At 40.1% G+C, this 26743-nt stretch overlaps 1 protein-coding gene across 1 annotated transcript in view; it reads right to left on the reverse strand.

Annotated features, from left to right (window-relative positions):
* prickle2b (prickle homolog 2b) overlaps window positions 1–26411 on the reverse strand; it is an 89072-nt gene extending 62661 nt beyond the window's left edge. The window contains exons 1-2 of the mRNA XM_044349105.1: window positions 26207–26411; window positions 24882–24967 (exon numbers count right to left, since the gene is read on the reverse strand). Coding sequence (XP_044205040.1) covers window positions 24882–24967; window positions 26207–26248 — 128 coding nt within the window. The 5' untranslated portion in view covers window positions 26249–26411. The remainder of the gene's footprint in view (window positions 1–24881; window positions 24968–26206) is intronic.
* Window positions 26412–26743: the final 332 nt, after the last annotated feature.

Consider the following 26743-nt stretch of genomic DNA (forward strand, 5'->3'; position numbering starts at 1 on the left):
CCACTGGGCTCAAAATGTACTGTACATGACATAAGAAGATAATTACAAAATGTAGAAATAAAAGACATCAATTATGCAGTCATGTCACATTATTGTGCACTCAATGACCAACGTCCGTATATTGGAATATCATGAAAAATAGATTATGTCACTGAATGTGACATCTAACAAATCAACATTCATAAACAGCTAAATGTAGCATAGTCTGACCTGTCAGCAAAAAACTGTATCACTTCACATGAAATTCAACTCTGAGCTGATATTCTTATCTGAAATGAACATCAGGACTTTGACTGGCAGCTAGGTAGGCCAAGAGGAGAGGAGAGTTTTGGTGTCTGTCAAAGTATAACAGTGATTATAATTCCTCCCGTTCTCGCTACCCCTCCCTCACATTCAGTGTCCCTCTGTTTCTTTCCATCCACCCTTTTATCCTCCCTTCCTTGCCTCTCTTTCTCCCTTTCTCACTGTCTCTGTGCTGGTGTCCTATATGTGTCCAGGCTTTGCTGTTCATGATTCAGGGCTTCTATCTGCCTAAGACGATTCCCTTGTGGTGCCATGAAGCAAGACAGAGAGGGGAGGGGAGAAAAAATCTCATTAAAAAAGGGATCATCTGCTGTCAACTACTGGCCCGGCCCCAGACAAGCTCGGACACAGAGAAAATACAAATGGCCAGAAAGACCCACCAGTATGGAGTGCTGCTATGCTGCACACTGCTTTGTGTCAGGTGTATATTGGATGGTCCAGTTTATTAAAGAACAAAGACTAGAAACCCTCAAAACAATGGAACATATGAAAATCTGGAAGTAACTGCCATCAATGTTTTCTGTTAATATGCACCAAAATACATTGGGGACAGTCAGAAAAATGAAATGAGATGCGTGAGAACAAAGGATTTGAATGAACACTGGTCACTGAACACTTTACTCTAAAACTCTATGGATCAGAAAATGAAAGACGGAAAAAGTGTTTTTAATTCTGTGGAAAGCAGTGAAGCTTGTGCAAATTAATTGCTTGATTTGAGGCACTGGTAGAAATTGGATACTTTATTAGATCTCACATGGAGCTGCATATAAACAGAAGAAAGAGATGAGAGGAGAGCAGTAATTGTATTAGGGCTGCAACTAGCTATTTTCATTATTGATTAATCTATCAATTACGTTTTAGTTAAAAAAAAAAAATCAAAGCTATTAAATTTGCAATGGTAAGAAATGAAGGAAAGCACGCTAATACTGCACACTTATTCAGGTCTTCTGTGGCTCTGGAGGAGCTTTCCCAAGTTTGAAAAAAATAACCCTGATGATTATCTTGACCTGGTTTTGAGACTTTGAATTCTTCTATCTTATTCATCGTAGTTGAATTTACTATTTCCTTAAATTTAATCAAATTAGTTAAATGTAATTATCTAATCTAATTACATTTTTATTTAATTAAATATCATTATTTAATTAAATTTAATGTATTTAAATTCAAGTAACTTAATTTAATTTATTAATTCAAGTACTTATTTTCATTAAATGTAATACATTTAATCTCTTATTCAATTTAATTACTTAAATTTAATTCTATATAACTTAGTTAATTTAACTGTATTTAGCTCATTTGAATTTAAATTAAATTATATCAATCCATTAAATTATTTTATTCTATTTAAGTAAGATCAATAGATTCAAATTCAATGCAATGTTATGTAATATAATTAATAATTTAATTAAATTATTTTTATTTGATTTGATTCAATTATTTAATGTATTAACTTTTGATTAAGTTAACACCTTTTAATTATTTATTTATCTAAATCAAATTGAATTGATTAATCTAAAATTGTATCATTTCATTTTTAATTCATTTCGATTCATTACATTTTCAAATTTTTAATCTAACTTAATCTAATATAATCCAAATGAAGTTCCTTTCCACACTCATATGGACTGAATATTGATCACTGTAGACATAGTGAGTAGATTCATTAGAAACATGATGTCATCCTCCGCCCTTCTCTTAGTCCAGGAGTTCTCTCAGTTCTTTGGTAAAAGTTGCTCTCAGCTGATTTGTGAATGGCTCTTAAGGGGAAACTTATCATAGGAACTTTTAGCACCATTTGGGAGGATTCCTTATAGTAAAATAAAACACAATGTGAATATACCAGGATCCTGGAACTGGCAGACCTGTATAGAACGCAGCAATTAAAGTTATTAATTACACCTGTGTTATTCTGTTATTGACGATGAGTTTCGATAACTTTCTGTCAGTCAGTTAACTGTTTCAGCAAAAATTAAAGTGACTTCATCACAGCACTGAGTAAGAGCTTTTTCAGTAGATTAGATACAACAGATCAATTATTTAGTCTTAAAGATGTTTACTGTCTTGTTTAATTTCAGTTATCTCACACTCTCTTTCCCTCAGTCACTATTCACACAGTCTGAACTCTTCACTTTACAGCTCGTACCTCTACACATGAAAATAAAATGCCTTTGATCATTTACTGATTGTAAAGTCAGACTATAAAAAATGAACTCTAATTATATATTTTCTGCCAAGTCTTGCATTTCTCCTCTTTTTTCCTCTTTCTGCATGCTAGTATTGTAGAAGAAAGAGCCTCTTCAAACCAAAAATAATCTTCAAAATCCGCCTTGCTGCCCTATTTTCTAAATGATACTATCCACACCACTTGCATTGCAAATTTTCACCTGAAAAAGGTTGCCTCATCCCAAAAAAAAATATTCCTTTCTGAAATTCAGCACTCATTAACTGAAATTAAAGTGAGGTTTCCTTTTGCACTACAAAGGTTGGAAACATGAGGATGTAAATCAATGCAAAAGTGCAAACAGGAGATCAAGAGAGAAAGAGAGGGAAAGAGAAAGAGGAAGAGGGACTTCAAAGTGTTGCTGCATGGAAAAATAATCATTCCTTCTGGTGGTGCAACAGGTCACCATTTTTGTGTACAAAGACCACCTGGAAACCCAGCGGATATCCTCACACACAGACACACTTTTTCCTCACTGTCTTATTCCCTCTCCCTCCCTCTCCTTTCTTGTGGAAAGTAGCAACTCTCGAGAGTTTACCCCGCTGAAATTCCCTGCCTCTGCATCTTCTCAAACTCGTCCAGTGATGATGTGACCTCTCCTCCCCGGTGTCTCCCAGTCAAGCCTCATTTCCCATACATCAAAACCCCACCCCTGTGAGCTGTTCTGGTCAGACAAACCAGCGCTCCTGTGAGGTGGTTTAATTCGAGTCGACGTTCTAATAAAGCCAGAACACTCTATGGGTTTGGCAGAGTGCAGGCATCCACAGAAACCCCAGCTGGTTTCCCACCTACAACTCTTGATTCCACCCTTCTTTAACCAGGAAACTGTACAATGTTCAGAGCTCCAGACAGGCCCGCATAGCAGATGAATCTCGTGCGGCTGGTTAAATCCAATCTAGCAGATTAATGCTAGTTAATGAGGACAGCAAACCTTCCCACCTTCCCTTAGAAACTGCAGTATAACAGGCAGATGTAGAGCGCATGTCACACAGTTTATATTAGCAGCTTGGAAGAAGTTATCTTGTGAGGCAGCTGGATTTGCAAGATCACGACATCTTGTCAGGCCTCAAATTTTGTGCTTGTGTCTGAACCGCCGGTGGTTCTGACCAATTAGTGTCCTATGAGGATTCTCATAGGACATTCAAAATCAGGCTGTCTTGCAAGGTAAAATGGTAAAAGATAGTGATAGACAGATGGTTCATCCAATCACCTGCCAAGAATTTTTTTAAGGTGCCTGCCCTTTTCCAGACAGTTGCCAAGGACAACTTCTCAGATGGTTTGTTTCACAGAACCATCTGAGAAGAAGAAGGTTATGGAAGAAGAGAAATGGAATCAAGGTCAGGCAGGTTTGGCTGTGTGTGTGTGTATGTGTGTGTGTGTGTGTGTGTGTGTGTGTGTGTGTGTGTGTGTGTGTGCGCACACGCTGCATCAGTGTGCATGGAACATTAGCCAATATGTATGTCTGTGCATGTGTGTGTATGCACCATATGGAGAATAAATTAGACACCACACAAATCACTGAGAAGTCTGGTGTGTTGAGCAGGACTGGCCTTGGATGCTTCTCCAGCTGTGGGATTTGAATAATGCTGAGAGGAACTGTCCATACCTGCCAGAGACTGTAGTGCTATTGTGTCAAGGCAGGATGTTCTGTATAGTGTTTCTGAAGTGGGAAGGAATACGTGTTCACTTTCACCTCGCCTTCAACTTCTTAAGTGAAATACAGTCACAACAAGGGCTGAAAAAGTGCACGGCTATCCACATTTGCTTCTTCCAAATGTTTCATGCCAGATGTGTCCTCTCATTGAGAAAGTTTATTAAATATTTCTTAAGAGCACATAAAGGAAAAGAGAAGCTGTCAACATCCTACACAGCAGCTCAGGACAGGACCTCATATTATGCCCGCCTCCACACTTCCACAACTCTGTTTCAACCTTTTTCCATTAAGGAGCTAAGAGACTGCCTCCCAAAAGGAATAAATTGATGCTGTCGCAATTGAAACCTATTTCAGGACAAAAATTGCTGTGAAATGGGATGACTCATGCCACAAAGACCGTCAGAAATATCACTGGGAATAGTTGAAGAACAAGCTGTTGTGACGCAGAGAGCAGAAAGAGAGAACGACAGCATCAGAGTGGGTGTAAAAATACACCAGCTTGCCTTGAAGTGAAGAAATGATATTTTTTTCTGCATGACGACAGGGGAGAGAATAAACATGGCTCATTGAGGCTTTTGACCTCAGTCTATATAAAAACATCTGAATATAAAATAAAAGAGTCTGGTGAAGGCTTTTCAAATTAATGGCTCTGATTATCCATTGACTGGACCCAGGGTCTGATTGCTCTTAATAAGCAGACCGAGTAGACAATATGGAAATGTTACCAACTCTGGACTCCTAATAATCAGGTTAGCTTGCCGTGGTTAATCATCTGGGAAAAGTCAAGGTCATGTTGAAACCTAGAACACAGAAAAAAAGTGTTTTCAGAGGTTCTGTGTTGTGTGCCAAGAGGTGTTTGTGTGATTTATTGTCCATTACTGGATCACACTGCACTGCAGCTTTTCTAACTAAATAATCTATATACAAACTCCAAATAAACAGCTGTGCCTGCTCTAAATAAAGAACGAAACTACTGCCGGTGAATCAATTGTTAGCCTTCCTATAAAAAAAAAGTCATATTGAGCTCTGGTACTGGTCTGGTTTATAAGCAGTTTTGAGGTGTGGTCATGTTATCAATGATCTTTCTGGGAATATGAAGATATAATCTTGTGATATATATATATATATATATTAACATACTCATGTTTTATGTATACACAGATGGGTGACATATTTAAGGAAAAAGTAACCACACCACAAGCTGCCAGAACAACTTCAAAGCTTTTTGGCACAGATTCCACAAGTCTCTGAACTCTGCTGGAGAGATGAAAACTGTTCTTACAGAATATATTTTTTGGTTTTTTGATGATGGTGGTGGAGAGAGCTTTCTAAGGCTGGTACCACTTTCTGATAAGGCAAAAGATTTTATAAGCTGTAATTAATGGATTTATTAACGGTTATTAAATGATTGATTGATGATGCTTTATAAATAAGTTATAAAGCAATAACTTTTTGGTTTGCCAGGTTTGTGGAAAATCCTCCTCCAGCATTAAATTAGCTTTGTCTGTCTAGCTTAATGCATTAGGGGAGACCCCTGCAATGGACTGTTCAGCCACCCAGCAGCCTCTCTTTCAGTTTGTATGTTATAATCAGATACAATACACCACAATTACAGAGCTGCTAATGTGTACACCATTACAGACTCCTCCTGTTGATCAAGCTTGTTTATGTTCCACAAATGCACTTGTTTAAGTTCACTAAGTTTTAAAAAGTGGATTTTTCCCCACCCTCAGGTTTGAACATAAATAAATGGACCACAAAAAAGTTGTGAGCCTAAAACAACACATGACCAGACAGCCAACAAAAGAAATCTTAAGCAAGTAGGAGTTGGCTGTTTTCCCTTTCAATAAACTTAGATGAAACCATGAGGAGCAATTCATCTCTCAGTGTCAGTTGTTCATTACTTTTCCATACTGTTTTTCAGATTCATGTGCTGAATTTCAATCAGCTTCCTGAATTGTAATGACTTAGATAGTATCCCTTCATCACTGAATGAATGCATTCTGAAATATGATCATGACAGATGGCCATTTAGCAAGTGAACCCATAAACTACCCACCCTCTCTGCCAGGCTAACCTCTGGACTGAAATAAGTCCCACATGTGCACCTTTGGCAGGAGCATGACCCTATTAACCCTAAACAAGGTCTATGCTGGGCCTTGCTAATGACACCCCCCTACCCTCACCCTCTCTCCCTCCCTTGTCTGGTCCATGATGGCTGACTGACAGCCATGGTGTGCACACACAAACAAACACAGCACATTACTGGGCACGGGCACACACCACACACAAACAGAACCTGCAGAGGCTGGTTGTTGTGTCGATAAGGAGGAGGTCAAATAACAGATGGCAGCCAGAGGATCAGTGCAACTCTGTCACACTCAACTTCTGGTTAAACAGACACACTCATGAAGTCATACACTGGTAAGTTACAGCTGCGTTATGGAAATCATCATTAATTATACTTTCTAATATTGTTTAGTTTCCACACCCATGCATGATGTCATATTTCCACTCACTAACAAACTTACAGATGTTTTAACTGAATAACAAATTGGGGAAAAAACATTTTTGCTTTACAAATTATGTTTTAGGCCTCTCGCATGAAACAATGTAAGAAAGGAACCTCATTCTTTGTTTAAACTGCAACTCAGAAACATATGCAACCTGCAACAAGGGGCCATGAGTAAACATTGCTTTGTTTTGATGGGTCACAAGCAAAAAAGGTTCCACACAGTGGCCTACCTGATCTCCAGCCATTAAACCATTTTGTGCATATGCAAACAGGTGGTTTGTAATCAGCTACCAGCCACTGTCAGAAGTCTTTATACTTTCGTGTTATCAAATACAAATATTTGACACAGAGACAAAATGAAAGGAGGCAAATAAAGAGAGAGAAATAAGACAGTGAGGGGGGCAAAATTAAAGTTACAGTAGTTATTAAAAAAAAAATGAATAGCCTAATCAGATAACAGACAATTGTTGACAAATGTTAAATTCCCCACTGTGTGATCAAATGTTATCTTCAAGTTAGAGACCAGATAAGAAAATAAGGGAGTTTCCATCCACTTGTTTTATGTGCAGCTTGAACCTCACCCCGAAAGCCTAATTATGGCAGTTATTTACTGATCTAAGGTGGAAAAAGCTGGAAAAAAAGATATGCAACACACAGTGATAGATCTGTCTCTGTTTCTTCTTCTTCTTATCACATTTCTGGCACTGCTTGCACAGCATCAGTGTACTGCTGCCTCACACCATCACATGTCTCAACTCCACTGGGAAGCTCAACAAAACATAAAACAAAAACTGACATGTATGAAAACCTCCATAAATGTGGACAGAGAAAACAAACTCAAAAAGTCATCTGTATACATGTCACATCAGGTCTGACTGACTGGTGGTAACATACAGATACTATCAGCCCTCACACAATGAAGAAAGATCCAGATATTAAATTAAATTAAATTTATCAGAGGCACAAAGCCTTCAGGGAAAGAGAGATGATTTGACAGATGTTCCAATCAGTCGCTCCAACCTAGGTATTGCACAACTGCAAAGGGTTATGACAAGAAAGCTGAGCACTATAAAAACAAGCCGGTGTGGCAATGCTGTGGCAGTTACAATAAAAACACAATTTACACAGTTATGAAACCGACACTTTCAAGCAACAACGGGGTCAGAAGCTCCAATACGACACAAGTGATACTCGACATGAGCGTGTGTAGGCATTGATGCTTCCTCTCAGTTGTGCAACACCAACTATAAACTTTGTAGGCCAAGCATACTCATGCTCCAGAAGCTCTGCCAAATTCAATGAGTGCTCACATAAGAATGCTCATAATGCTCACCATTATGATTCTGCCCCTTTTGAGGAGGAATTTCTGGTTCATCACCGACAGACTTCTCAGGATTAGACGTCTACATGTGCAGCTGTATGCATGAGTAAGGCTCTCTCCCTGTCTCTAGGTCTCTCAGGCAGCTGGCAGAGCACAGATTCTCACTCTCTCTCTCTCTCTCTCACACACACACATAGACACACACATTATTTTTTTTTATGACTTTCTCCCTGTTATAACCTGCTGGAGCTCATAGGTGTCAACTAACCAAAATCCAATTGCATCAGGCGGGCAGTGATGCAAGAGCAAATTACTTCTGAGTGTGTGTGTGTGTGTGTGCGTGCGTGTGTGTCTTGCGTACGTCCATTGTGTTTGGGAAGCAGACCCATCCACTCCCTTCTGTTGTCCCACATCATTAATCAGAGCAGAGAGAAGATAGTGACTCTGCTAATAATATGCACCACTAGCTCTCAGGCTGACCCAATCAGGTCAAAGACAACGTCCTGCTATTTGACACATATAGAAAAAGATGATATTTAGAGACAAATAGCAAATATGTTATTTCAGATACACAACTGTTGCTATTAGACAAATACAAACTTAATCATCTGCTTTTGAATGTTTTATTTCCTACTTCATTGTTCACACTTATGTTCATAATTTTTTTCAAGTATATCGAGTAGTCTTTGCAGATGTAGTTTTTAAAGGATAAGGCTTATTCAATAATTTTGTTATCGTGAATCACAACAACAACAACAACAAAAAACCCCAAACCAACAATGTGTTAGTACTTCTCTCAGTACTTTCTAACTACCCCAGCTTGTCTTTAAAACAGTTCACAAATATTTTCATTTTCATTCATTTTAAAAAAAGAAGAAGAATTTCCTAATACTGTAGCTTTTAGCAAACATCACTAAAAACACTATTAAATAGTGAATTTTATGGGGACTGCTTTCAGCCATGGAGTATGCATTTGGTGTATTTACAGCAACATAACAGTGTATGTGGGATACACTCGAAATAAACTACCGTGCCCATGTTCATGGTAATAAGGCAACATGTAACCCAGTGTAATTACGTAGCTCATTGATGTGTTTTTTATGTATGTGTTTTAGTGGGGGTAATGAGCAGTGGAATCTTGTCGTCACGGAGAGGTGGCAGGCAACCAGCAACCTTTTGAGAGAGCCAAGCTATATTTCCCATTTTACTCATAGTACTAACTGGCTGCTGATTGTAGCTTCATCCTGAACGGACAGATATGGTAATGGTATCGATCTTCTCATCTAACTCAGAAGAAGCTCAGCAAGAAAGTCAATAAACATATTTCCCAAAATGTTGAAGTCTATGGCACATAGGAACCAGCTATCATCAGAGTTTGACAACACAGGCAATACTGTAGCCTCCTTTTTTCAAGGGATTTGTTGACAATAAGAAAAATATAAAAACTATTCTCTAATATTGTTTCTTTTATCATTACATTTGTACAGAATGACTAGATAGCAGAATTACCGCGACTCACAATAAGTATCAAATTATACAAATTAACTGTCACACACTCAGAGTTTGGACAGAAACTTCAGCAGTGAGCTGGCTGCCGCCAACACCAGCCAGAGCAAGAGTGTAACAAACACAACAGCATACTAATCAGTGCTGGCACACACACACACACACACACACACACACACACACACACACACACACACACACACACACACAAAAGGAAAAAAAATCCACAAACAACAGATAACAACGCATCGACCCATCAACCATTCTCCTTCTGCTCAAGATTCATTATTCAGGGACTCGCTGTACAGCTTGTCTGAGTTGGAGTATCTGCAATTCAAGCAGGCCAGAGGTGGAGCTGGGACTCGCTGAGAAGCTCCCCTCAGCCTGTCTACCCTACCTTCAACAGCACCTTCACACACACTGAGACGTGACCAGCTTACCTAGAGAGAGAAAGAGACAGAGAGGTAAAACAATAATGAAATAGCTCAATTAAAATTTAATCAACTTGACAATACAAAAGAATAAAGAACTCTCAAGTGCATCTATGTGTTTCTGAATCAATGTGCATGCACGTCATGCTTTACAATCACCACACAAACACCAGAGGGAGGAACCTCAAGTAGTGACTGATAGAGATGATTTTTTTTGGCCAGACTTGATAAACAAAGGTCACGATGCAGAGAACAACAAGGTCAGTCTGTTATGTCAGGATAAACAATACTCCATTTATATGACACAGGTGTTTGGAGACCTGCCGCTATCCGTCACATCATGCACTGTAGTCAGTTTGGAACATGAGATTGGATATTTGGGCTGAACCATTTGAGCACCATCTGACAATGAGACACAAACTGTGGCACACTTTCTGGCTCAGGTGTCAAGCTATTAAATATTGCAGGTTTAAACTCTGCTGAGGCCGTTCTTCGTCTGCCGCAAAGCACGAGCAGGCACGAGCAGTGTACACAAACACACACGCATCCACACACACACACACACACACACACACACACACACACAGGTGTGCGTGCTCTTGCGTGGGCTAAACCTGCCTCAGGACATCCAGAGAATTAAACAATGAGTCTGCTGCATTTTGCACCTGCTGTGACACACACACATTGACGGACGCAGGCCTATACCTGTCACCTCCCACATGTCAAGCACACACACACACACCGTATCCCACCTGTGGGAGGAAGCTAATATCAATTTAGGAAGCAGAGGGTCATAAACACAAACACACACGTATTATGTCAACAATTCTGGCTTCATTGTCATTACAAGTCATTTACTCTCATGTGTCAATCACAGACAAGAGGCTCAACCTGACTGGCCAGATCGGAAAATAATTAGGGCATCATTGCACACGGCCATGACAGATGAGGATCAAACGCCGGCTTAAAAAAAGGGAAAAGAAGAAAATGGCCTTAAAACACATTAGAAGATTTAAACAAACAAACAAAGCCAAGAGTCTCATAAGCCAACCAGATGGGAGTTAAATAGCACCATAAAAATTAAAAAAAAAAAACACAGGTCTGAATTCTGGCAGTGTGAGCTCTGTGTTCCCACATGACAGGAGACAGGACTTTCCATACACTGTGGGTTATCCAATCTGTCTTCCTCCTGTTTCATCATCAGAGCTGCAGGCAAACAATTTACATTTCACTCCAAATATGCTTGCATGGCGTTCATTATATGTCAATTACTCTCTGCACAGCAAGGACATTAAAGGAGGCTGTAATGAGGAAGAAGAGGTTTGGTTTAAACAGATAAATAAATAAACACATAGATAAATAAAAGGGCAGACGGGGAACGGTCTCGTCAGAATCAAACGAGTAACAAATTACACCCCAAGACCACTTATAAATAGTGAAGTCTTTGATCTCCACACCAAATGAGCAATTCCGTCTGTGGGGGGAAATGATGAGAGTGTGTGTGTGTGTGTGTGTGTGTGTGTGTGTGTGTGTGTGTGTGTGTGTGTGTGTGTGTGTGTGTGTGTGTATGCCCCAGGCCACTCTATTTTACAGAAAGGGTTGAAATGAGACAAAGCTCACTGTTAAAGAATGCTGCAATAGACACTGCAGATCACTAGACTCACTGACTAAGCAAGTCCAGTCAGCTTTACTGGCCTAAACTGCTGACTCTATTAGGGCAAATGGGGACTGATGATACACCAGTGGAAAGAACATCATGGCCGCATTAACCTGTTAGGCGGGCCTAAGGCACACATTTGTTGCCGGGCCCCTACTGAGCCCCCCTCACACAGCTGCAGCCCTCTGTGTATTGTGTATGTACCCTCTTGCAGGGAACACAGTAGACAACATGGGAGCTTCATTATGTGCCCAAAAGAAAAACAACCAGACTGTCAGTTAGCTTGAGGCAATCTGATTGAGCTGACCTTTATTTAAGCATCATGTGAGCAGAGTACAATCCAAAATAATTAAAACAAACATTTTGAAACAGGGCTCCTGCTAGACAAGCCTAAAGAATTAGGTAATAATGCAGTTAGTTAACACTGTCGTATAAATTCCTACTCAAATTTGGAATAAATTCAATATACATGGAACTTATTGACAAGCAATTAACCTGATTGTTCACTTTCTCAAACTGGTAACCCAGCCTTTTTTAAAGTTTTTAGCTGAAAGGATAACTGCACAGCATGTTTGCTCTTGCCTACATTTAAACATATGCTGCAATCTTTGCAGAATGGGAAGAACTGGAAAACATCCCATTATTCTGGGATGATTTTGATGTATCAACTGATGATATTTATTTTAATATTGAAGAGTAAGCCTTCGGACAGAATGCAAATTAAACACTCATTCGTATACACGCATATTTAGTGCAATATTAATCCTCAGATAATAATCAATCGATAATAAACAACATCATCAAATGTTTTAAGGTTGAGTCACAGTTCTGCTATACCTGCAGGCCAAAAGATAAAGGGGTTGACTTTTGTGGGAATTTGTATATCTTGTCTGAGGCTTGTGGAAGCTACCACGAACCATCAGGCCTGTCTGTCTGTGCTCTGGTTGGTCCGAGATGAGCTCTGTGGTGTGGGAAAACCCCAGGGCAGAGGATTAGACGGGAGAAAAGGGGATTTGCTGGTTAAAAGCTGACCTCTGACATGCATACAACAGCCTTTTGAATCAACAGATCAACTCATTCTGTTTTCTGCCCCTGGACGTTGCTGTCACACTGTCACTTAACTGAAGTCACATTCACTGTCATGGCTGAACAGGATAAAACAGGCTTGTATGTGGATCCGTTACGTGACAGAAGACTGATGGGACAGTTGTCTGCCTGGGACACTGCCGAGAGCATAGAAAGTCCAGACCAATGAGTGATCAGTCAGGCTGTTCATGTGAATCATCTTCTGATAAAACTGGTGCAAGTCAAAGGTGAAACTGCAGGCTCTCATTTTGATTTCATTTCCAGGTGCTCGTTTGACGTTTTCAGCTCCAACCGACTAGGCCATACATGTTTCCAGTGTTGGGTAACATAATCATAGTCAAAGCTAATTTGAGCTCTTCCAAAAATCAAATTCAAGAATTGGAGCAGTCTGTCTGCTAGCTGCAACTACAAGGGTATCAGGTTGAGAAATAAATCACAGAGGGGGGTTTACAATGAAAAGCTACCTTGCTGGTGAGTTACTCTGCTCTCTGGTTTCACGAGATTTTCAAACTTTGCAAATGGAAGGCATACCTCCACAGTTCAAGCACTCTTGGGACTAGGCTACTTAGTGAAGAATGAATCAGGAATACATACATATACATATCTAAGCAATGCACTCCCCAAAAATCTGGTGGTTTTGATTCTTTTGATGCGTGTGTCTGTTTTATGTTTCACAGGAGGAAGTTAATCAACTGCCACTGCCAAAAATGAAAGCTATTTGGTATCTAGCAAAGCAGCAGATTCTCCTGCTGATTAGAACATCTATTTGGCTGAAGTAAAAAATTAATTCATCTGTAAGGGAAACAAATGAGCGCTATGTTTGGAACTGATAACTTAACATACCTTAGACAACTATAAAATCCAGTTATGGACTGGGTTTCAATTTCAATAATGTAGTTTTTTTTTTCTTGGACTGAAGCAACTGAATGCTGATCTCTTGATACGCCACATAATTAAAAAAAGAAAAAACAACAAGCGTGTAATGTTTTCCACAAAGTTGTATTCTTAGCGGGGTTCAAAAAGCTTGTGAAAGAGCATTCAGATCATGGAACTCTAAACATTATATTGAACCACAACCAATAACAACCACAAAAACAATGCAATTTTTATTCTCTGTGGGTACTATGTCTATACAGTGCAGCATTTAGCTTCTCTGTGTTATTGACCACAAGGAGAGAGACAAACACTCTGACGTCAAGTGAGCAACACCAACCTCTTTGTTTCTGGTTGTCTTTCTCCCCAATGTATTTAGAGTCTCTCTATACTTATTTACTCTGCTTGCGCCTATTGTCATACTGATAATGCAGTACTTGTCTGGACTGTTGTCAAGGCAGCAGCAAACTTACAGCACACTCATCTCCTTGGCAACAGGTCAACCTGCATAAATAAACTTGGCCAGATGAGAGATAAAGAAAGACAGCGGAGAGAGCGAGATAGAAGATGAGTGCTACATTCAAATATGCAGAGCTCTAAGTAGTTAAACTGCAGCAACAGAGCCACTATTTTGCACAATGAGAGTGATGATGGCTTCAATCTGATCACTGACGTTACTCTGTCAGGTGTCTGCCTCACTGGCTCCGATTTCCACCCATCTTAATCCAAATGACTCAGTGTCTATGACTGTGTAGTGCCCACGCTGTCTCTTTGCAGCACACAGGCCTTAAAAGTATATGTTCTCATGTCTGAACCAGCTACAGCTTGCACTATGTAACTATTATGCTGTGTTTAAATTCAACCTGGCCCCTGCGTCACATGTAATCTATCTATCCATCTGTCTCCCTACAGTTCATTTGTCCTCACTCTGAACTCTATAGCAAGTAATACTATTAAAAGTTTAGGGAATGCAAAAAGTAGAGTTAGACTGATAAATCTGCTGGGCCAATATATTGATATTGTATCGAAGGTTAAGAGTTGTGATCACCATGTTGCTTTTTGAGACAGTACTTAGGAACAGCGATGCTTTGAGCTAAATGCTAACATCAGTATGCTAACAAGCGCTCAATGGCCACGCTTACATGCCGATGTTTAGCAGGTACTGTATGTTTACCACGTTAACCATCTCTTAGGTTAGTGTGTTAGCATGCTAACATTTTCTATTTAGCACTAAACACAATACAGCTGTGGCTGAAGGGTATTGGTCATAAACTATTGGACAAATTATAATGGTGACCTGATGATGGTGCTAGATGAAAAGTTAGGGGATCATCCAATGTATTGCAGTTTATCTTGAGGAGGGCATGAGTGTCTGTACATAATTTGGAGATCAATCCAAAAGTTGTTGAGACATTTCTCTCAAAATCACAAACTTAATGGTGCTACAGGGAAAGTTAGTTGATCACCAGGGTTCACCCTCTGGGTACCACGGATATCTGAACAAAATTTAATGGCAGTCCATCCAGTAGTTGTTGAGATATTTCATCTGACTGATCAACAGACTGACATTGCCACCCCGATGTCATGCCACTAGTGGCTTAAAAATGCAAGGGATCCTCATCAAACTGTGTAACTATATACAAAAAATAATATGTCGATTAATATAATGTATATAAATATCATACACTATATATATTATTAAACTCTCAAATACTGATACTGTATCGGTCTCAAAAATACAGTATTCAATGGGCTAGAGCAAAAGCCATAAAGGAGCAAAATTGCAGCATATTTATCCAGGAAAACACTCCAACACCACACCCAGTACATCCACAATCATTACAGTGAATAGTAGTCTCCTTGTCTTCTCCCTGATTTGTGTGTGCGCTGACCCAACGTCTCAGTGAAGCAGTATGTTACCTCAGGCCTCTGTCAGAGGAAGCTGGCCATGCCTCAGAGCCTTTTCTCATCTCCTGCTTCCTGCTCCCCTCCTCCATTCTCTCTGCACCCAGATCAGTTGATAGATACCTGTACAGCTTGGCACTGAGAGCCGGCCTACTCTCTCATCCATGAAACACAGGCTTCTCTTAAGAGCCTCTCCGCTATTAATACTCACACACACACACACACACACACAAACACACGCACACGTGTATATACAGACACATGGGCTGAAGAAAAAGCAAAATAGTCAATAGAGACAAGAGTGTCAGTGAACCAGTTGAAGAGAAGCAGAACAGCATCACAGCTCATCCAGCCTATTACATTCAGCTTTGACTCATCCAGAACTGTGAACAGAACCAAGACGACACTTCGCCCACTCCTCAGATGACAACAAATCGCAGACGGAGGCAGACAGGAAGAAGGAGAACAAGCAAGAAACAGAGAGGGTGAGTAATAGGAACATTCAAGGGTCAAAGCGTCACGAATGGCTGTGAATTAAAAGGGTCCAAATGACAAACATGCAATTTTACACAAACGAAATTCAATATGCACAAGTTGCACATGCTTAAGAAATTGTATCAGTTTGGTCTTTTCAAAATGAGACCTCAAAATGCTCAATCAATACAGAAAATAAGCCTTGTGTTTTCTCCTCAGTGCTCTTTGATGGAGTGGCTGTCTGGGCTCTTTCTTTAATATTAGACAGCAACAGTCAATTCTCTTAGGGTCAATATGCTACTTAAGCTAACCAATAATCAGTGTGCGAGCTGAATCAATAAACCAATCAAACACTTTAACAGTGCAGAGTCATCAGGCTCCTTGTTCACAGTTTGGACAAATGAGGCTTTGCTTCCTACGGGATTTGGGGTCTGTAATGAAAATAGGGTACGTTGTTAATGTAATGGGGAAGTCAATGAGAGACTGTCAGCGTCTCTATAATTTATGAGGTTACCCTAATAAACAAAGTGATGTTCTGCGTCCAGTGTCGTACATGTCTGAGCAGGACCAGCTCATTTTCATAATAGGACATTCCAGATTATGTATCAGGATGACAACTTGGATAAAACACTACTTTGCAGTTGTGCAATGCTGACCTCTATTGGTTATTAGTGATCTTAGACATAAAACAGGGCAGCCTTTTTCCAAAATCACTAGCACTGAGAAAGTCTTCCAAACACACAAAATCCATCCAGGACTGCGTGTTCAAACCTCGCTGTTGGCTCTGATCAAGGATTTTCTCTTCCACACACGCACACCTCCGGATGGGAACAGGTGGCTGGACAGAGAGAGCGAGGGGGATAAAACAAGAGGAGAGATTCAAAGAGGTCTTTGAAGTGGTGCACTGCTTAAACCTCACTGCACCGGGCTGGCAGTCTTTAAACGGGATGGATGAGGAGATGCATGGATGGATGGGTGGATGCAGGGAAGAAGCAAGTACATACAGCAGTATGAATGAATGTGTACAGATTTATGAGAGGGCAAAGGAAAGAGGAATTAATAGATAAATAGTGGTGTGTTAGAATAATTTCTTCAACAGGCTCATCTTCTCTGCACCCATCCATCTAGTGCTGAAATGTTTAATCCATTGGTCAATTGATGGAGAATCGTCAACTATTTTGATAATTGATCAATCATTTAAGTCATTTATTGCTGATTCAATTTGCTTTTTGTCTCAAAACAAGCCAATTCAAGACATAAAATTGGGCTCTGGGATATTGTGACAAGCTTATTTCTTTACTATTTTCTGACTAGACTAAACGATTAGTCAATAGATTAATCAGTATTGAAAATGAATATTAGTTCCATCTCTATACCAAGCTGGTAAAGGTACAAAATTGATATTATACAAACATGGAAAATCTCTAGAGCCAGGCCAAATTCAGTCGTTCATACAACCTTTAAGAAAACCAGACTCTGATGTGAGAGAAGCTTTAATAATGAAATGACAAATTTTTTCAACTCAAGTATTTTCAAATGGCCTGATATTTAGATCAGCAAGTAGCTGTTCATACTACTGAAAGCTTGTGTACCTTCTGGGAGATCTTAGGGCTTACACAGCAGGATCTGAATGAGAATGAAGGTGAGCAGGTGTGTGTGTGTGTGTCTGTTCTAATGTAGTGAAAACTGCTATGGAGCAGTAATAATATGTGTGAGTGTGACAGCAATGGAAAGAAAAGTGGTGGAGTGAGTGTGTGTGTATTATCATTGCTTGCAAGATATGCTTTAAATAACATAAATTAACATCTGAACTATACAATTAATCAAAGATACGACTCTGTTCAAAGCAGAAACAAAGAAGAACATTCATTTGCAGCTCCAGAGAGTGTTGATATCAGTTAGCTGAAGTCAAAATCTCCAGACTCCACCAGTCAAAATGCAAGAAGCAATTTAAAGGAGCAATGGTTAGGATGACATGAATTAACTCTCTTATTGGGGTGGGCGTGTTGGAATTGTAGGCCTGTGCACAGTAAATGCTAACTTGCTGTGCTTATGACATCAGTGAGCCTGCATCCTTTTATTCCCGGTGACAGTTCAAAGGCAGCTTAGCACGCTAAGCCTTCATTAAGGCATGGATCAGCACCAGGGCAAAAATCGGGGTGAATTAGCATCGCCAGTGCACAAGTCAAGGGGAATTACAGAGGTTTCCTGGAGCTAGAAGTTGTACATGGCTACAACCATGTTATGCTTATTTACAGTAACAGCAGATCACATCACAGTTGTGCAAAAAAGATGATTTAAATTTAGATGGAGAGACTTTTTACACCTAATATCAGTTAGGCTATGCTGAATACTTTTTTGATACACTTATGTCTGCAATATTCCCGTTCCCATCGCTGATGGTGATTTGTAAGGTAGCACAACAATCCATCTCATCCATTAGGTGGGTGGAACAACACTGCTTTTTACACTGTGAACCTCTTTCTGTCTCTACTTCATCCCCTCATTCATGATGACTGACATGTACAATGACAGTTACACAAGCAGAAAACCACATAAATATGATTTTGATGGCATTGTAATGACCTGCATAACAATATGTATGAGTTCATTTTTGAAAAGCTGTTTGAATGGTTTTGAAGAAGTGAGATATAGCAGACTGATTTCATAAGAAGACAGTAAAAGATAGCAATAATGATAATAATAATAAATACCCCTCCCTGTTAAGTTTATCTCATGCATGAGCCTATATATATAACAGCATATTAAACACACACCCATACACACACATACCATCTTCTGTGAGAGACTTAAAAGGATTTTCTGATGCCTATCGCTCTTAATTCAAATGCATGAGCACCTGTTAGTGATGACCTTGATAAGAGAGGCAGGGAAAATACTCTAGATGTGGATCAGAGTAAAGCTACTGGCTTTAATGCAGGAGCTACCAGAGAGCATTACACAAACTTACACAGCTGTCCTATATTATAAAGCATTATAAAGATGATGGGAAAGGGAATGTGATGGGTTTGATTAAATAACATTGAATTATTCCATACTGTTGAAGTACAAAGATACACTTTGTGCAGATTAAGGATATGTTGTATTTTTTTACTGATTATGGATTGTACTACGGATTTTTACTATATGGTGTATGATGTACAGATTCAGTATTATGGTTTATACATTAATATATTTCAAAAGCTTAAATGTCTCATAGGAAATGTGCCAATGGCTTTGTTGTCACCTCAGAACAAAAAGGTGGATCGTTGTGTATGCCTGTATTGATTGATTGATTTATTCACTTATTTACTTACTCACTCATTTAACATTTCTTCTTCATTTTTTTTAATATTCACATACCCACTAGTGATTGCTTAGCTTTCATTATCTTAGATGCCACAGCTGTCACAGTTTTGACCTTGGCCCTGGGAAGAGTCAGCTACCCTTGTTGACAAAAGTGACTACTGGACTTCTGGCTTCTAAGCTGGACTTGTTTGCCTCCTGCTGGTCAGTTTAGTGCACTTCACAACCAGAGAGGAAAACAGCTAAGCACTGAACAATAGAGCTCCCTTGAAATAGCTTGTGAGAGCATCTTACTTTCTTAAATTTGACATAGCAGTTTTCATCTGATTTTTTTTAAAGTTGTTAGCACACAAGATGCCAGGAGAGGAGTTAAAATGAGACGAGATCAATTAAAAGTGTTAATCTATGTCAATGGGATATCAATCAGGGAGAGAAAGGCTGATTGAGAAGGTTTGCTATAATATGGGAAGTTGCTTATAAGATAAGAATATTTTTCATTTCACGTAAAAAAAATAAGAACTCCTTCTTTCATGATGCTTCACTGGAAGTGTCATCTGCTATCTACAAATAAGTCATCTACAAACCAAATAAGACAAAATACAAAATATGATAAGCAACTACAAAGATGATGCAGCTAAAAAGAACATAACTGCCACAGTCCAAATGACAAGTATAATTACAGCACTCAGTGGACACATTGATCTTTGAATGGCTCAGCTTGAATGGTACTAAAAAAAGAGTCACAGTGGTGAGGATCAGTCCATATGGAGTCATACTGTTTCTTCCACAGACAAGCAAGACAAATAAAAAGAAAATGGAGCTATATTCTGTTGACTGAACAGCAGCATTGCAGTCTGTTGTTACCATGACGCTGAGAATATACACAGGCATATACTTCAGTCAATAAACCTTTATTATGCTGCAATCTGGAGTGCTTAAGCAGTCAAACTTGTGGGGCAATGCTAATGATACAGGAGCTCCAGAAAGTTTCAAAAGCAATAACAAGCACAGAGCACTATAGAGCAACCCGACACTTTTCAGGGTTTTCTGTTACATCCACAACCCACCTGGTGGATGAGATGACACTACCTGCTGTTGTGCATTATAGCTCACTGCTTACACATCCATCTCTCTTTTACACATGACGTTGACACCATTGTTCTGTTGAGGAATGCTCCACATAAACCCACATATGCCCCTTCTAAACACAGTCTCACACATGCATGCTCTCTTTGTCTCTGGCTCCAGAGGTGACATATGAGCATAATTTGTATAATAAGCAGACAAGAGGGATCATTTCCTTTCTCCATATAGAGTCTACAAATAAAAAGCCATCCAATAAACCATCCACAACAAACACAATTCCACTCTATCACACCAAATCAAACAGAGGCAGAGGAGGTGTAAAATAATCAGACAGCAAAGCGATAAATTGGGTTGGTATCAAAGCTCGGGCTTGAAAACTGCATACATTCAGAATATCTAATGAAATCATATCTAGGAATCACAGAGTACTTTCTTGCCAGGGGCATTGAAACACTGTGTGCATTCAAAATTACAAATGTGTCGAGATTGTGTGCCTGCTTCCAACAAATGTTCCGATAACTGTGCTCATTACTAAAACTCCAGCCAATCTTAACCAACATTGAGAGAGGAAATGAGTGCTGAGATTCAGCTGTGGTCATTTTCTCTATCTGTGACCTCTGTGTGTTTTTCTGTGTCACATCAGCCTGGCTGTTGAATTTTGATGCCGGGATTTCATTGGAATTCAGCAGCTGACCGACAGGCCCCCTAACATCACAGTCGGCTGCACACGCAGACCATCCTCGTTTCCGTGACCGCCATGCAAAAAAAATCATTACCGTCAAATCAAATGCGGTGTCTTCTGTCTTTACCTCGGTAATGTGCTATGATCAATAGAATGAGATGGGCGGAAAACAAGGAGACATGGCAGACAGAAAGAAAGGAGCTAGAAACAATGGGCTGGACAAGTTCAGTCTAACACTGTCTGAGAACTCAAGGGTCAAACTATGATTTATACTGTATCAGGGCTCCACAGCTCTCTGGGTCAGTCATACATCACATGACCCCGCAGCCCTGTCAAAAGATAACCCCTTCAAAATCAATCAGCTCTAAATGACAAAGACAAAACACACCATTTACACAATAAAAAGCCCCGCTTAACAAGTCATTTGCCTCCTGACCCACATGAGTGTTACCATGCACCACAGATGTTGCTGCTTTCTGCGACAAAACAAGCCACAGGAGAAAGAAAAAGAGCAGGCCAGGGAGTGTTTTCGTGCCTTTACTGATGGAAACTATCAAGTGAGAAGTCTTACCATCTCCATGCCAATACACACACGCAGCTTTAGTGATAAATCTGCTAAGTTTCCATTGTGTGGCACTGACCACCAATGGCTTCTTCTTTCTCTCAAACTGAGTCTTCTTTTTCTGCACCGAAATAGCCAGAGCCCATTCATATGCCTGGGCACCCTGACAGTTTTATTTGCCAGGCCGTCTTGTTAACACAGTGAATAGTGGGGCCGGCCTGTGTTATGCAGATCACACTGGGTTACCGAGGGGACAGACGTCAGCAAGCCATTCAGGGCCGGGTTAAAACTCAACTTCAATCCCTCTTGTTCTTCTGCAGCCATCCTCCATTGCCCTGCTCTTCTCTCCTCCTCCTCACCACCGCTTTTAGCCAGCTAAAGTTTCAACTAAGGCCCTGCTGTATACAAGGACAGGCTTTGTCCAGCGCCAGTCAGCTCTAGCAAACATACCACCTGAAGTTTTAATGTTGTGCTGCTGGCTGGAGGAAATGAAGGAATCGCAAATGGCAAGATCTCATGGTTTAAATCCTCCTTTGTAAAATGATTCATGAGCTGACCTAACCCTTAGCAACAGTTCAAGTGTAACCTTTTAAGCGTACATTAGGCACAACACACTAGCATCGTGCAGAAGAGAGTCATGTGATCTGGCTGATCAGATGGCACATTCACACTCAGGGCTCATGTTAATAAGTCTGGTAATGAGTCTCATTAGCACAAGAAAAATCAATCAAGCCAAAGGCAAGCATTAATAATTCAGAAGGAGCATGTTGTGCAAGGAGAATCTACTCCTGCTTCTAACCTGCCCAGAGCAGTCGACTCAGCTTACTGAGTTACACATGCAGGCACACTCATACACAAGCAGCCAGGTAACAGTAACTCCTCTCATCTGTCCTTTTTCTACCTTTTTTGTGAAACAACTTCCACCACCTTATCCTGGGAGATCTTAAGGGATGCTGAGACAAGAACAGTGTCCTGTCCACCATGCCTGTAAAGAAGCCAGTCCGTGCTAGGTGCACTTCCAAAGGGGGGTAGCCAATGGGCATCTATCCAGATGCATGAACCGTGAACTGGCTCCTGTCAAAGAAGCAGCAGTTCAATGGTAAACTTCTACCACACAGAATGAGGCTGGATACCCTGCAAAATTCTCCTTATTTCAGTCGCTTGTTTCTGCAATCAAATTCTTTTGGTAACTAGGAAAGATTTGTGTAATCAAGCTTTTTTGGATGTTGAAGTTTGCAGACACGGGCTGTTGGGTTTAACACTCGCATCTGAGTCAAATAAAATCCACAGTGCATTCTTGAGGGTAATGTTTCGGTAGGCCCGGGTGATTCTAAATATGCAACACTAGACTGGCTCCTCTCTTGACACTGAATGGGAAATGCCTCAACACACTCAGTCAACCTACTACAACAGACCAGTCTGAGACGACCCCAGGAGCTCAGGGCAGTAGAACCATAGTGCCATATATAGAGGTTGTATGGAACGGGAAAAACAGTGCCTGTACTGTATTCTCATTCATTGAATATTTAGAGGATTGTCAATATTTCAGTGAATTCTGAGACATACATATGTTAAAAGTGTAGAGTATGGTAGGAGGACGGTGTAGCGTAGCCTAGCACCATTCACTGTTCATTCTCTGAGAGCTCAACTCTCCTGGCTGTCCTCTGAGTCAAACAACAAATGTCTATGAATGCATGAACTACACGTCAGAGAAAACTGGGAACTCTGCTCTGAAACTAATAAAATTCAGAAAACTTCTTTTTTGGTTTGTTTTAAACTATTATTTTACTCATGTGAACTGAGCAAAAGGCAAATGGCACATATTCTATTTAATCAGAAAATACACTTTGTGCACACCTGCACCCTCCATCTCCCCATCTCTAACCTTCAGGGTCATTTTAAGTCCAGCACATCCCAAAACACACCATTACTACCATACCTTGCCAAATTAACATGAAAACACATCAGGAAGGAAATTCTTTGTGGAACTGACAAGTTTTCTTCTCAGGAACAAAGACTTGTTGGAGCTATAAAACAGCCTTTTGCCTCCTGCGCACACAAAGTCGAGCTCCTGAAGTCTGTGTCCACTGACAACGTTTTATTCCAGTTTGCTGGAGGGGAAAAAGTTGACTTTTTATTGTGGGACTGCAAAGACAGGCAATTAAAGACAGCATTCCTGAGCCTGCTGTTGCCTCTGTAATAGTTTACTTTACAGCAAAGGAGGCTGGATGGTCTTTACGGTCCAGACCCTCCCCTTCTATTGTGGATTCCTATTAGAGGAGAAAATTCCTGACAAATCCATTCCAATAAGGACTATGGTGACTCCACCAGGGTGTGATTTATTCAGTGCAAGGTGTAAAGAAATCAAAACTGAATAAAAATACTACCGTAAATTTTTTTCAGACTGCTCAGCTTTGTTGAGATTATAATTTTGGACCACTGCTTCCCAACTAATCCTCATTGGATCACGTCAAGCGGCTCATTGTTTTGCATGATCACCATGTAGGAATGTGTAATCAGTACATAATGTCCCTTGGGGCTTTTGTTATTTTTACAAACTGTGCTTGAGCAGCCACTAAACAGTAAAAAGAGACACTAGTATAGCTCACAACATCTCCTTTAAGTCAGTGTGATTGGTGATTATAAGAGTCAGCTGAGAGTGGTCAACATCACTATGTGATGCTTTGTGTATTGTGTTCCAAAAACAGAGTCGCACACTCTATTAGTCACACTCTTTCACACACTAACCCAAACCACCTGCACTTCATAGCAGGATCACATCTTTTTACAGTATACAGTACACACAGCATGACTAAATGAATGTCCTTCCTGCTGCATGAATGGTCTCTACAGTAAAAACTATTATCTTAGGGCACACAGGGGCAGAACAATCCTTTCTCACAGTAGTATGCATGGCTGATTCCATTCAGAGTACCAGGCATCTGTGAGGGTTTACCTGAATGCTTCTCTACTTAAATAAGAAACCCTAGAGTTGTTTTTTGTACTATGTATGCCACAATGCAGGATGGGTGCTTTTTCAAATTGTGAGTGTTTCAGTGGCTTTATCAGATGGTCACGTGTCACTAAAGATGGGGCAGCAAAGAATTCATGATTTTGACTCTCATTGTGAATTAATTCTGTGATGGATGCTTCAGTTTAGTGCAAGACAGACCGCAAGAGTGGTTAGATATCAAGTGAACTTCTATCTGTAGTGTGGATACATCTGCATCTCAGAGAGGAAACCTTCTGTGTGGGCATTAATGTCATTTTGGTTCATGAAGTGAAGCGATGCTGTATACCTCCATTTATGCAGGGAAAAGCCAGGACACTGCTCTCCACAGGTGATACACGGCTGTCCTCTCTGTGGCTCATCCACAGGGTTCAGCTTGGGGAGACACAGGGACAGTAGATGATGGGTCACAGCTTGAACCAGTAGATACAGTATTCTGTCCCTTTAGACAACAACATTACCAGACAACCTGAGACTCTGAATGTCAGTTTGTCATTGGCTAACTGTTGGTTTTTTTCAGCGGGTAACTCAAGTTACTTCTGTAGCCCTTAAAGGATAAAGTTCACAATTTTTCAAGTCTGTCCTAAAACAATAGTCAGGTGCCCATATGAACATTGACACGTCATGTTTTTCTTGCTGTAATCACTCCACCTGTTCACACTGACCATTAAGAGATCCCTTTATGATGCGCTTTCAATGTAAGTGATGGGGGACAAAATCCACAGTCCTCCTTCCGTGAAAAAACGTATTTAAAAGTTTATTTGACACTAATATGAGGCTTCAGCTCTCCAAATGAGTCAAATCAAGTAGATATCTTTAAATGTTTCAGTCTTTTCAGTCCCTCTTTTTGTTATGATCCTTCCACTGCAGCTGAACAGGAAAACACCGTCCATCAAGACACAAAGATGGAAAGACTGTAACTGTAGAATATAACCACTTTATTTGACGACGAGATGATGAGATGGCGGAAGCCTCATATTATCGACAGATACAGATAATGGTCATTGTGAACAGGAGGAACAATTACTGTGAGCAAAGCCTGTTTCAGTGTCCATATGGGCACCTGACTATTGTATTAAGACAGACTTGAAAAATTGTGAACTTATCCTTTAAACTCGTTTGGAGTCAAAACCAGATGACATTATAATGTTCCAATTCAACACATGTTTTAAATGAAGTTACGACTCATGTAAGCTGCAATAATTACAGATAATTTGTTAATTATAAAATAAACAGATCTGGTAAAACATTTTGGCTCTTGATCAGGTAACAAGGATGTGTGTTTACAGAAGTCATCACATATATTCAATAAAACCACTGATTTAAACAGGAAAACATGTCTGTGCTGTTAATGAGGCTTATGCCAGTGCTTTATCTTTACTGAGCAGATGTAACTTGATGCCCTTAGCAACGGGACAGGGAAGAAACCACACACACACACACACACACACACACACACACACACACACACACACACACACACACACACACACAAAAACTTCACATGACCAGAAAAGTCACATGCATATTTTTTAATTAAAGCGCAAAAGCATATGGGGATATACGCTATGGAAAACATAAAATCTACAGTATAACTTTGTCTTGCCTACCTACCGATCTGCTGGAATCTCTCCTCTTGGAGCTGCGACTGAACATGACAGGTTGATCCCAGAACAGTGAACGTACAGTCTGCTACCACCGAGACAAAAGGCGCACAGGGGGGGAAACTGGAGATCAGTGCGCACTTGTTAAAAAAAAACCGCTCAAGTCTTTTCCAAACGCTCAGAGCTCTGGCTGCAGTACGAGTCCCATTAACCTCGTTCATTAATGAATGGAGCTGCGATGTTCCGGGTGGCAGCTCCACCCTGTTTCCGCACAGCCAATCGAGGACCAGTGAAAATTCTTTCCAAAAAGAAAAGGACAAACTATCATCAGACTTGGATAAATTCCAGTTATGCAGTGCTAAATAACAGTGTGGATGAGTTCTGACGTCCAGTCTGAGAATATCTCAAGGCAAATAACAGACCCTGTAATCACCGAGAAAATAAATGTTTTTTGTATTCTCCTTCAAAACATCTTCCCTTTATATAACTTGCACCACTTTCCTATTACTCACTATAAATTGTCAAAACTTTCAGATGCAAAGGTGAA

Source organism: Thunnus albacares, chromosome 4, assembly GCF_914725855.1.
Source record: "Thunnus albacares chromosome 4, fThuAlb1.1, whole genome shotgun sequence".
Lineage (NCBI taxonomy): Eukaryota > Metazoa > Chordata > Actinopteri > Scombriformes > Scombridae > Thunnus > Thunnus albacares.